Below are 14,384 nucleotides of genomic sequence, written 5' to 3' on the forward strand. Positions count from 1 at the left end.
TGAAAAAGGGAGGGAGGGAAGAGGGGAGATGTGAATGAGATTATCATGGTTGATGGAGCGAGGGGGAGGATGAGAGATGGGACAGTGAGAGTTAGGCCATAGAAGCAGGCTAGGGAAGAGGATGGGTATGGGAAAGGAGCGAGGCGGCATGATGAGAGACAGGGGCAGAGAGAATGGCCAGAGGAGGCAGGGGAGGGGTGAGGGAGTAACACAGAGGAGGTGAATGCAGCAAAAGGGAGACCATAGTGGAACAGAGCGAATTAGAAGCCTAGTTCTTTAAGGACTGACAAACAGAATAAAACACTGAGTAGGACAATAGAGGGCAATAGAACAGAGTACAACAGAAAGGCAGTTGCAAAGACAATATAGAGTGCAGTAGACATTAAAATAAAATGAAATAAAAGTACAATAAAATTTAAATTAAAATAAAATAGGTTAAGGTGACCGAATGGTAAATTGAATTTAGATACATGGTGAAAGGGGTAATGGAAGACTGCAGAGAGCAGGTACCAGATGTTGAGGAAAAAGACCATGGGAAACAGGCAAGTCCAGGCAGAACACGGGTCACATGTAGTCGCCGGAGCAGGAGTGGTCCGGAGGGACAGTGATCAGAAGGGACCAGAATTCAGGTGAGATGAGAGATCCAGAGTGTCACAGAGATAAGGTAGGTCAAGAGTACAGGTGACCTAAGATCAGCGAGTCCCGAGATGAGGTAGGTCCAGGAAGCAGGAGGGCCCAGAGTTCAGGAGGGCCCAGAGTTCAGGAAGGCTAAAAGGACTAGCTGGGTCCAGAGTTCAGGTGGGCCCAATAGGACTAGGTGGGGGCCCGAGGTTAGGGGGAGGTATGGCTGCGTGAGTGTCTGTGTGTGGACCAACACAAGGGGAGAGAAGGGGGTTGTGCAAGCACACAGCTACCGAGAGAGGGGTACTGGTGGGGGCAATGAGCAGAGGAGACCCAGTGGGAGAAGGGGAGGGAGATAACAAACTACCCACTAACCAGTGGAGAGAAGGCAGCGTGGAGAGGCTTCTGTTCGGCAGCTGGAGAGAACATCAGGACCGGAGCAGAGCAGCGTGGAGAGCGGCTTCTATGGGCAGCTGGAGACAGCATCAGGAACTGTAGCAGAAGGATCTGGGGCTGGAGCTGGAGCAGCAGGCGTCAGGACCGAAGCGGCCAGAGACAGAGTCAGGGCCGGAGCAGCGGCACCAGTACAGGCGGAGGAGAAACAGCAGGACACAGGCGGTGAGGGATGGTGACGCGGAGGTCGGAGACCCGACGTGGCAGCGTAGCGGTCAGAGACAGCGTCAGGACAGGAGCCGGAGCAGCACTTGGAATCCGGAGACCAGAGAGGTAGACTTCAGGCGGAGAGAGGAGCAGCGGTCGGCATCAGGGTCATCAGAGCGGGAACGGAGGGAGCACAGCGGCAGACGAGGAAGTATTCAGTATTACTTGGTGCTCAGTAAGATTATTAGTGGAAAGAATTATATACCACCGCACCAGGTATTCACATATCCAGTCTAATATTTCATCATTCATGTAATTATCTTATGACTGGAATGGTGCACCTTTAACATGTAGGACAATTCAGATTAAGAAACAGAAGTGATAGAGGAAAACATGTCTCGTAGGGGCACTCAGTGATAATGTAAATATACCTTTTATTAATTCAATTTAAAATATTCATGCAATGTTCCCAAAAATAAACCTGAGTATCATTAGCAGCGAAATAAAAAAAGAAAATAAAATTGTGATAAAGTGAAAAATAATAAAAAAAAATATTGATTAAAATTGTTAATAAATGGCAAGAACTTGCCTCGCTGTGTTTTATTCTTATTCTATATATTCTTAAATATGATTCTATATTTGGAAACCTCACGCTGCAGATTACCTGTATTGATATGCAGGTTTAAGGTCAACCAAATATACCAAATATAAAACAACAGAGCGAGGCTTGGCAATTTCTTGCCATTTTATTAACAATTTTAATCAATATTTTTTTTTTTATTATTTTTCACTTTATCACAATTTTTTTTCTTTTTTTATTTTGCTGCTAACGATACTCAGGTTTATTTTTGGGAACATTGCATGAATATTTTAAATTGAATTAATGAAAGGGATATTTTAAGATTATTAGTGGGAATCACCTTGTGAGGTATAGGTCATGTCAAACTAATCTAATTAGTTTCTACGATGAAGTTAGTGGGAACTTAGACCAGGGCAGCACAGTAGATGTGGTCTACTTAGATTTTGCAAAGGCCTTTGATACAGTGCCACACAAGAGGTTGCTTTACAAAATAAGGGAACTTGGTCCAGGAAACAACATTTGTACTTGGATGGAAAACTGGTTAGAGAATAGGGAACAGAGAGTTGTGATAAATGGAACATTTTCTAATTGGTCAAAAGTTTTAAGTGGCGTACCTCAAGGTTCCGTGCTGGGGCCACTTCTTTTCAATATATTTATTAATGACATTGGTGATGGTTTAGAGCAGGGGTGTCCAACCTTTTAGCTTCCCTGGGCCACATTGGCAGACGACGAGTTGGTTTGGGCCGCACATAAGATACACTAACAATAACGATAGCTGATCATCCAAAAAACCATAGAAAACATAGTTAACATATATATATATATGAGAAAAAAGGTGATTTTATATATATCACTTTTTTTTTCAAATCCCCCTATACTTACCTTTCAATCGCCCTGTTCAAAAAATCCTCTCTAGTTTTTATACTATAATCACTTTTTGTATTGTTTCGATGCAATATCAATAAAGTGCATTTAAGCCAGGCATTGTATATCAGGGTGCCCTGACCAGGCCTGCGGTACCTGACATATACACCACTGTGACCCCAAATTGTGACCTGTTTTGCTAATTACACCACTATGTTAGTTAAGGGATAACAACTTATAATGGGCCAAAGAGAATAATATATAATGCCCCATTAGTAATACAAGTAGAAGTATGTAGCAGGGAGATAAGGTCCATGATGCTACAGGACCAGGTGACTTTTATTCACTGGTCAGCGTCCCTTGAAATAATAAAAAAAATCCCCCTTAACTTACCTTTTAATCGGCTTGTTCTCCTGTCCTCTTCTCTTTTCTCCAATTCTGTGCTGCTGATTGTTCTTCTCGCGCGGGTGACTCCTCTGTGCTGCGCTCCGCAATGGATGTTGGGCGTGATGACATCACGCCAGACATTCACTGCGAGCACCGCACAGAGGAGGAGACAAGGGAGGGAGTCGGAGTACCAGCTGACGTGACCGAGTGACCGCAAGGTAAGTATTTTCTTTTCTTTTTTTTGCAGGATTTTTTTTTTCAATGAACAGTGCTGCCCCCTTGCCACAACTAAAACTCCTTCTGGGCCACATTTACAGGCGTGCTGGGCCGCATGCGGCCCGCGGGTTGGACAACCCTGCTCTAAATCATTTAATAAGGTTTGGGCGCCATGGACCTCATACTTCCAAATCCAAACTCCTTTCGTCATGTGATTCTACAACATCACTCCAACTGGATCCTTTCTTCCTTTCCCTATTTCATCCTTCCCATCTCTTTTTTCCAGATTCTACTCCACTTCTTCCTTTCTCTTATTTTCAGGCGGTCCGCCACGCCGCCTTCCCTCCTTACTCTCCTCTGTCTAACTTCTCTCTCTGAAGTTGCCGCTTTCCTTATTGGAAATTCGGGTCAACATCCTTACCAATATTCTTTTCTAATAAGACGCTATATGTATTAATGCATGTGTATTCCTCAACTGTTTTTATCATTTACTCATTTTATCATTGCTATACAGAATGTAACTTTCTATTGACCCTTACAAAAATAAAATCTTAAAAAAAGAAGACAAAGTGTTAGACAAATTTTTAGCGGAAAAGTGTATTCAGGGATAGAACTGATAATTAAAATATAGGATAGTGGTGGATATAGGGAGAAAATAGGACTGCAATATAGGGTCTGGAGGGATTTTTCCAGATTGAAACAGATTGATGGTTGATTAATCTGGATCAATTTCAAATATAAGTGAGGGTTCGCAGGAGATTCAAAATAGGTTGAACTTGATGGACTGGTGTCTTTTGTCAACCTCATCAACTATGTTACTATTAAATATTGAAGGCCACAGACTTCGAGTAATTGATTTTAAAGTTGGAAAGTTCTCCAAAGGTAAGGAATTCAGACATTAGGTTCGGGATTGAGATTACAGGGTTCGTGACGATAGCAAAAAGGTCGTCTGCAAAGAGTGCTAGTTTAAATTCTTTATCTCCCATCTGCAGTCCAGATATATTCGGATTTGTGCGATGGCTTCCATACATAAGATGAAAATCATTGGGGATAAGGGGCAACGCTGTCTCGTTCAGTTTGTAATCCCAACTGAGTCTGACAAGTCTCCACTGACTTTAATCTTAGCTGTCAGGTGGGAATATTAAGTTTGAATCCACTCCAAACCCAATGGGCCCAAACCCATGTGGCTGACTATGAGCAGCATTAAGTCCCAGCTTGATTGAATGCTTTTTCTGCGTCTGTAGACAGCAGAATCGTTGGCGCATTAGTGGATGAGGCGAACTGAACCAGGTCAATTATTTTTCTGGTATTGTTACATGTCTCGCGGCCCAGGACAAACCCTACTTGATCAGAATGGACCACCCGAGGCAGGAGCAGCTTAAACCTATTGGCTATAAGCATGGCATATGATTTTGTTTCCACATTGAGCAATGATATGGGCCTATAGATGGGGCATAATATAATGCTGGGTCTTTCCCTTCTTTGGGCAATACTGTGATATGGGAATAGAGGGAAAAATGGATTGTGTTGAGACAGAGTTGAAGGCCTGGAGCGTAATTGGGAGCAATTTAGCTTTAAAAGTTTTGTAATAAGATACTGTAAAGCCATCTGGACCCGGACTTTTCCCTGAGGATGTCGTCTTATTTGCCTCCTCTAGTTCCTCCATGGTAAAGGGTTCTTCCAACATTTGTACATACTCTGCCTTAAGTGTGGGGAAATTAATCTGTTTGAGATAAGTGGCTATATGTTCCTGTTTGAGTGAGCATTCTGTTAGATGCGAGTCATTGTTAAGGTTATAGTTTAGAATAGTATGTGTGAAATGACGCGGCTATGTCTGATGAGGAGATGCAGTGTTTCCCCTTTTCTGCTTTAATGTGTGGAATATACAAATGAGCTCTTTGGTCTTCTAGCAGAAGACCTGCCTGCGCTCCTGCTAGAAGTTTACCCGCTTGTCTCCCCACTGATAAAATTTGTTGCGACAAATTTAATCTAGTTTTAGGTTATCTGACATTAACTTGTTCAGCACCGTTCTCGTTTCTGCTGGTTCAGCTAAGTGTGGTAGATTCTAGGGAGGCTTTATGTCTCATTTCAAGGGATTTAATTCTCTTAAGGAGAGTATCACACTGGGCAAGCTTTTGTTTTTTCATAAATATGCCTAGTTGGATGAATTTTCCCCGAATTACACATTTGTGTGCCTCCCTCACTGCAAATTTTAGACATGTCGTTGAGCTGTGTATACCCATCTATTGTTGTCTCCATTTGTGATTTACTAAAAGATTGTCACTGGCCACTACCCCCCCCCATCTGTGGACTAGGCGTCCATATCAGCTATAAAGTGTTAAGGCTTACATTGATTTATGGTGCAATTGGCCTGCTAGGGGCTGGCGTGTACAGATGTGGAAGGTGCACTTGTGGTAATAACAGTTTGTAAGCTGGAGTCACTTTGGACTTCCTCTGATAATTCTAGTAGTAACAGAGCTGAATGAATTGAAAAGCCAGACAATATGTGGTTTGCAAAGTCACAGGCATTTAAAGTATAAATAATAAGTTTTATCAATCTGTGCAGTATAGAAACGTAAATCAAAAAGTACATGAGTTTGGCGATATTATTTGCCTGACAGCAGGAGTTTCATACGAAGGGAGCCTGTTTGCACACAAGGTAAGGCCTGAGGGGTTTGGAATTGGTATGTTCTCACACTATAGTAGGTAAACCTTCCTGGTAGGTAGTGGCACCAGGTTGTCAGTTGGATTCTAGGTCCAGTAGTGCATCCCTCAGTTTATGTCTGACGGTTCCTTCTGGCAGATGCGTTTTACTGTGCTGGTAGTCTGGGTGTCAGGAGGCAATGAAGGTGTGTAGCTTATTGAGGGTGGCAGGTGAGGAGCCCAACTCTGCACCGAGTGCTTAGTCAGTTCCGGCAGTCTGGCTGGGGAGTCTTGCAGACTCTCTAGTATCCTCCCCCAACGTGTGTAATTCTGGCTAGGATGCGATGGATGCCAATAAAATAATACAATACTCAGCAGGGATGGATGGGGGTGTTCTTGGCACCCTGCAGCTCTGGCCTGGTGATTAAGCAGGAGTGTGTGGTGGGCACGGTTCTATGATCACCTGGACGCCATTTTCACACCAGACTCCGGCCGTGAATTCAGACCCTGCAAACGGTCTATGGGTCGATTGTTTATTTCAATGAATTCTCAGGGAGAGCGAGGCTGCTGTAACTAGCTGCCAGCTCACTTTTGAGGTGGGGGAGACCCTGACAATAGTGCAGTTTATGCTTCAGACAGCGGAGCTCACAGGTCCTGCGTCTCCATCACGCTGGAAAAGGCATTGTTAGTCACCAAACTGTTCTTGGATGGTTGGGAGATGTTGCTCTTTGAGGATATTTTGGTACCATTCCTTATTCATGGCTGTGTTCTTAGGCAACAATGTTAGTGAGCCCACTTCCTTGGCTGAGAAGCAACCCCACACATGAATGGTCTCAGGATGCTTTACTGTTGGCATGACACAGGACCAATGGTAGCACTTACCTTTCCATCTCTGGATAAGCTTTTTTTTCTAGATGTCCCAAACAATCTAAAAGGGGATTCATTAAAGAAAATGACTTCACCCCAGTTTTCAACAGTCCAATCCCTGTACCTTTTGCAGAATATCAGTCTGTCCCTGATGTTTTTCCTGGAAAGAAGTGGCTTCTTTGCTGGCCTTCTTGACACCAGACCATCCTCCATAAGTCTTTGCATCACTGTGCATGCAGATGCACTCACACCTGCCCGCTGCCATCCCTGAGCAAGCTCTGCACTGGTGGTTCCCCGATCCTGCAGCTGAATCAATTTTAGGAGACAGTCCTGGCGCTTGTTGGACGTTCTTGGGCGCCCTGAAGCCTTCTTCACAACTATTGAACCTCTCTCCTCGAAGTTCTTGATGATCCGATAAATGGTTAATTTAGGTGCAATCTTACTGGCAGCAATATCCTTGCCTGTGAAGCCCTTTTGGTGCAAAGCAACGATGACTGGACGTGTTTTCTTGCAGGTAACCATGGTTAACAAAGGAAGAACAATGATTTCAAGCACCACCCTCCTTTAAAGCTTCCAGTCTATTATTCTTACTCAATCAGCATGACAGAGTGATCTCCAGCCTTGTCCTCGTCAACACTCTCACCTGCATTAACAAGAGAATCATTGACCTGATGTCAACTGGTCCTTTTGTGGCAGGGCTGAAATGCAGTGAAAATGATGTTTTTGGGATAAAGTTCATTGTCATGGCAAAGAGGGACTTTGAAATTAATTGCAATTCATCTGATCACTCTTCATGACATTCTGGAGTATATGCAAATTGCCATAACAAAAACTGAGGCAGCAGACTTGTAAAAAATAATATGTGTCATCCCCAAAACTTTTGGCCATGACTGTATGTGTGTAAAACTGTATGCAACATTTAATTTCTGCCCTCTCTTGTATTTCACTACCACATTTATTTTCTTTTAAGGACTGGGAGGCTCACTGCACAAGAACTGGGATAGGTTCACTGAGCATGACAAGAGCAGAAAAGCACTCTGCATGTATGCCAGAGATGCATTGACCACTGTATTAAAGATTTTGTTTTCCACTAAAAATGTATTATGTCTATATTAAAGGGGGGGGGGGCGCATATTACAGAGTGGTGGCTCTTTCATTGATTAAATGTATTATTCTAATTTATTATGACTAAGGGCAATGTGTGGCCCTTTTCTCCTTGGGGGGGTTACATTGTGTAGTTCTGAAAATTACAACTCAAAAAATAAAAGAAACTTCATTTCCATATGAATAGATTTCTACGGTTTATTTAAGAGCTCAGCATTCCTTAAAAAAAGTATTATCCTAGAACATTGTAGTATGCTACAATTCATCCCAAAGGTTTTAGATAAGGTTGAGGTCAGGGCTTTGTGCAGCCCAGTCAAGTTCTTCCACACCAAACTTGGGAAACTTTTTTTGATGGACTTTGCTCTGTGCATTTCGCTGGTAGTCTTTCTCTAGGCCTAGAGAAAGCTTACCAGCGAAACGCATGTTGGCGTTAGCGCTGTGTATGCTAATAACTATTGGAATTTAATATGATTTAGCTTAGAGGAATACCTTTCAGATAGCTTTCTAATCTCTTACTGGCCAACTCAGAGTTAGATTCTGAAAGGTAGCTGGTAATTCAACACCGTCACTGCATCTAATTTATTTGGCTGGATCTTACAACCAGCAAGCAGATTTATATATTCGAGACAAAGCTTGATGTCAGGAATAACAGTTGTTTGAAATATGGAGATATCTTTCTCCAAGGGACAACAACAACAACAACACATACATATACATATACATATACATATACATATATATATATATATATCCATTGAAAATTTTGGGTTAAAAATATGACAATTTAAAATCAGAACTTTACATGAAAATAGCTATCTTGAATATTCATTGGAGTATTATATTAAATAATCTACCAGTTAAGAAAGTGGAGACATGAATTCATAAACACCACCTTCTATATAATAGATTAATTGCCATACACAGCTTCATTGCACTTTTTCACTTTATATTTTGTTGCTTTTTTTAATAATATTTTATTTAACAATAATAGTTACGTTTTAATTAATGGTGTGGTTTGTTGTATAAAAGGAAATATATTTAATATATAAACCACACAGTGCACCATTAGATCCAGCTCTCTGTCTTCTTAACTTGATGGGCGCAATCTGGCCAGGTTACTATAAAGCAAGCTTCTGATTAATGAAAACAGCTAATTGTGTTCTCCTGTATATCAATTTGTGGCTCAATAGGTCATAACTATGTTTGCAATTCAGCTAAAGTGTAAATAAATAAATATATATATATTAAAGAAAAATAAAACAATTGAAGACATAAGGGATTATATTGACAGAGACAGTGACTGTACTCTACCACTAACCTTTATATGATAGGTAATGTCAATTACAAACTGATCTGATTAATAAGCCACAGTAATGGAGAAGTCCTCAATATATAAATCATTTTGTGGCTTAACAGGTCATAACTCATTTTCTTTGTTTGCAATACAACTAAAGTTAGTTTTATATATTTGAAAGAAATTGATGACATTATAGGGGATGATATAATCTGTATTGAAGGATGAATACAATTTACATAAGGATCTACTAGATCTTTATTGTTTATACAAATTTATTACAAAAATGTATCTTATTTAAAACATAACAAGGCTTGGCAGCAAATTCTGCCAGTTTTAATCAGCTTATTTAGCACAATGTTCCACTTTTGTTTTTATTATTTCGCTACTGGTGACCTACAGGTTATTAGGGGAACTTTTTTTAATTTATCTAATAAAGTATTTTGTTTTAAATTATAACAAGTAACCAATCATGGAGTGCCCCAAATTTCTATGTTTTTTTTTCTTCTTTCTCTAAGTATTTACTAATTTTACATGGTAAGAGCACCACCCATAAGTAGCTGTATATCAATTAATAAGCTACACACTACATTGGGTTTATGATTGCCTGTTGCGGTGGATAATCTTCCTTTGTTAATCTAACAGTTTTACTCACACAATAGATGTAACTTAATATCTAATCATCATCACCATTTATTTATATAGCGCCACCGATTCCGCAGCACTGTACAGAGAACTCATTCACATCAGTCCACGCCCCATGGGGGGAAAGGAGAGACCATACACATATGGAACTAGCACAAATTTCTGTCAAGTGCCAATATATAATAAATAAGGAGTACTCAATATACAAAGTACCTGAAAATACTGTAACTTATCTTGGGAAAGGGCCAGTACTTAATCTATAAGAGAAAGTACAGTAACACTGAGGAAAAAATGTAGTTATAAAAAATAAAGAGTACAATAGTAACAGTGATACAGCATTAAAGCACAAACCACACAGCAGTAGGGAAAACAAAAACCCCTTTCCCCCCAGGTACAATGTGGATCAAGCACCACAGAGGCAAAGTTTAATGGCGGGCTCTACTTAACCCAGAACTCTGCATGATAGGAGGTGCTGCCCACTTAGGGATGACAGTTGAGAAGGTGTCTCTTCAGTAACATGGCAGTCATTCCTGTCCATCTCAGATTCGCTGTTACTATTACAGCCCCCTACCAGGCTTTAACACCTTTACCTCAAGCTCCAACGCTGTCCGAGTCCTCTGTAGCAGGTGAGGACCGCCAGCAGCCCCATCTCAGCCGCTCTGGTGGATACTAGGGCTGCATGCCGTGGCTCATAGATGCCTTGGTGCAGATTCTGAGTCCCCAGAAGCTTTGCTTCTGCGACCGGGTGACCCTTTTGCCGGGTAGCAAGAGATGGAGAGCGGGGAGGTGGCATGGTTACAGTCGGCACACTCCCCACTCTCGTCCGCGGTGTTCACTTCAGTGAACACCACTCACTAGTTATAAAGCATAAAATAAAACTAAATAGAATTAAACTAAAATGTGCCCTACTCTGTAGCCACTCTGAAAAAAGTGACTTTTCTCCCTCCAGGGGCAAGTAGAAGGAGGTAGCAGGCCAGTCAGGTTATAAGAATTTAGCGCATTACTCCCAGCACAGCGCCCTCTATACCTCATGGCCAGCAGTGTCCCAAAAATGGCTGTACAAGAGAAATCTAATCAGTCAATCATGAGGCAACAGCTCAAAGCATAAAAGCATGCAGACATGGAGGTTCAGTTGTTGAGAACACACACCAGAATGGGGAAAAATGTGATCTAAGTGATTTTGGAAGTACAATGAGCTACCTTTACCGATTGTTGGCATCTCCTGGAATTTTCATGCAAATTGGTCTTTAGAGTTTACAGAGAATGGTGTGCAAAACAAAAAACATCCTGTGAGAGTTCAGAGGAGAATGGCCAGACTGGTTCAAGCTGACAGGAAGGCAACAGTATCTTAAATAACCATGCGTTACAATAGTGGTAAGCAAAAGAGCATCTCTGAACACACACCAAGACTAACCTTGAAGTCGATAGGCTACTGCAGCAGACGACCACACCGGGTTTCTTCATGTCAGCTAAAAATATAAAACTGAGTCTACAATGGGCATAAGCGCAACAAAACTGGACAGTTGAAAATAGGAAAAAAAAAAGTTGCCTGGTTTAATGAACCTCAAATTTCTGCTGCAACATGCAGCAGAAATAGCATCAGAAGTTGGAGTAAATATGATGAATCCATGGATCCATCCTGCCTTATATCAACAGTACAAACTGGTGGTGTAATGATGTGGGAAACGTTTTCTTGGCACAAATTAGGCCCCCTTAACACCAATTATTTAAATGCCACAATACCAGAGTATTGTTGCTGACCATGTGCATCCCTTTATGGCCATAGTCTACCCATCCTCTCATAGCTAGTTCCTGTAATATAATGAGCCATGTCACAAAGCACACATCTCAAGATGGTTCCACAAACAGTATACTCCAATGGCCTTCACAGTCAACAAATTTCAATCTAGTAGGACTTCTTTGGAATCAACAAATCTGCAACAATTGTGCGATACCATCATGTCAACATGGACCAGAATCACTAAGGTATGTTTCCAGCACAGTGTTGAATCATGCCTACTCTTCTGGGGACAAATGGGGGTCCAATACAGTACTAGACAGGTGTACCTAATAAATTGGCCACTGAGTGTATAGTTTTGAGAGTGCATTAAACATACTGCTGTGTTAAAATGACCAGCTGAACATGTGCATTTATTATTCAATATTTATTGCATAAAACACAAAAAATATAAAAAAGAACAAACATTTCTAATAAATATTGAAGTACAAAATCTGTTTTTCATACAATTTTAAAAGCAATGTTAAATCTTGAGGGAAACATTTTCCTGAAAAAGTTTTGATTCCTGAAAATTGCTTCATAGATTTTCTTTTTAACCAAACACTGCAGGGTATATTTACTAAACTTAGGGTTTTAAAAAGTGTAGATGTTGCCTACAGCAACCAAGCAGATTCTAGCTGTCATTTTGTAGAATGTAATAAACGATAACTAGAATCTGATTGGTTGCTATAGGCAACATCTCCACTTTTTCAAACCCGCAGTTTAGTAAATATACCCGTTACTGCAAATTTTACAGTATTTATTACCCACTTCAGAATGTGTAAACCAATCCCAAATTACCCAACAACTGTTGATTAAGAGGGTTAATTACAACATTATTTAATATTTTAAAACTATGATAGCAGATTTTACATTTCTTTAAAAATTTTATTTTCTTCTCCGTCCACATATTTCAGAGGTGAAAGATACTAACAAAAGTCAAACACTGCACCATGAACAAGGTACCCATTTTAACCTTTCATAACTAGAATTTTCTCCACTTCCAATTTTCAAAGACCATTCTCTGCAAGAGTACAATAGGTACATTTAGGATGATAAAAAAAAATATTATTAAAATAGAACAATAAATAAAAAGAAAGTCTTATTAATGCAGCGGAAGTATAGAAATTGCTCAAACACCAAAGTTCTTGGACTGGTATCAATGTTCTAAAATCCCTGAGGAAGACAGGAAAAAGGAAGAATATATAGCAGCACACCAATATGCACTGTAATTGTTAATACTCTAACTAAGGCATGAAAATTAATGCCTCACTCTGAATTATATATTTTTTCGAAAAAGAGAAAATTTTATATTGCTAAACAACGGTCTAAATGTTCATTTATTTTATCTTCAGATACCGCCTCTCGACACACAGGACAGTTTACCTTCTTATTCAAACTGCTATGGTCAATGTTTACTATTAGAACTGGTTCATCACTGGTAACATTGCTTCCGGTGTTTGAAAAAAAGTCCTTAATGTTTTTGCCATCTAGTCGAGGCCTTTTGGGAGGTCTGCCATGATCTTTTTCAATGTTTGATCCTTGCATGAGGGGTGATGCACTCTGTGATGATGTGGGCATTTCAAATGAAATCATCCTTTGAGTACTATTACTAGAGTTACCATGTTTACTACCATGTGGAAGTCTTACTGGGGATCCACTAACATTTATGAATGCCTTTGTATTTGCAACTGATACTTTAGGCATGTTGGACTTTGAGGCCTTTTTCTTGTCAATATTATTTGATGTAAAGGTACTATAATTCAGAATTGTGTTAATGGGAAACTTTGGCAAAGACTTGACTGCTTCACTGGAGGAAGGAATGGCACTCTGGACTTTCACAGCCACCGCTGTTTGACTTGGTTCACCGAGTTTATACCCTGTTCCACTAAATGGCATAAATGTACGAATATCGACACTATCGCTTTTTCCTGCATAAAAGAAAACAAAAAAGTTTGTTGAATTTCAAAGTACAGGGTTCTATAATAATACATGTTTCAATTACAAACCAAACAAACCGCTTGTACAAGATGATCCTCTTACACAGGGTTGCATTGCCTTTACTAACGTTCCATTACCAAACACCGCACTATAAATATCTCCTACCACTAAATGAAGACAATCAAACCAGCCAGCATGCACAGCGGTACGATCATTCATCACCAACTATGGTTTATAGTAAAGTACTCTAGAAGAAAACATGACTGCCCAACAACTGACGCTTGGTCAAAATTGGACCAAACGATGGTCAACAATGACCAGATATGTAAAAATATACATTGAAAAGTTGGTGTATCTTCTTTTTCACATGACTAGAACAAATGACTTTGAGGCTAATGGTTTTGCAAGTTAACACATGCAGATTCAATTCAAAGAAAAAAAAACCCCCAGCAACTTTGTTGGTCTGGTGATGATGCTCCTCAATCTTAATGCATTTTTAGATTATGAATTCATATAGTTGAGATTTATAGATACATTTATAAATCACATCCTCTTTTTAGAGATACATGGCTGGTGTGCAGGGACCCCACAAGAAAAGTTGTAATGATCTGGATGGTCACCGATTATATAAAAATAGAAAGTAAGGGTTTGTGTTTATCGATGGATCTAATGTCCCCAGACATTATGGTTTGATTTTGACAACTATTAATTTATTCAATCTTGACAACTGACTTTTTGGGCCAAAATTATAATTATAGCAAATCTTTGGAAAAATACAATCACAACATTTTCTTGAATTCACCTTTTATATCTATTATGGATGAAATAAAGTGAAAATAGTATTG

General features: G+C 40.1%; 1 protein-coding gene across 1 annotated transcript in view; it reads right to left on the reverse strand.

Moving 5' to 3' along the window:
- Positions 1-12,894: 12,894 nt before the first annotated feature.
- The window catches only part of LOC142144522 (DNA-dependent metalloprotease SPRTN-like), a 31,483-nt gene continuing 29,993 nt past the window's right edge, over positions 12,895-14,384 (reverse strand). The window contains exon 5 of the mRNA XM_075203502.1: positions 12,895-13,529. Within this exon, the coding sequence (XP_075059603.1) occupies positions 12,907-13,529 (623 nt within the window). The 3' untranslated portion in view covers positions 12,895-12,906. The remainder of the gene's footprint in view (positions 13,530-14,384) is intronic.

Source organism: Mixophyes fleayi, chromosome 3, assembly GCF_038048845.1.
Source record: "Mixophyes fleayi isolate aMixFle1 chromosome 3, aMixFle1.hap1, whole genome shotgun sequence".
In the NCBI taxonomy this organism is placed as follows: domain Eukaryota; kingdom Metazoa; phylum Chordata; class Amphibia; order Anura; family Limnodynastidae; genus Mixophyes; species Mixophyes fleayi.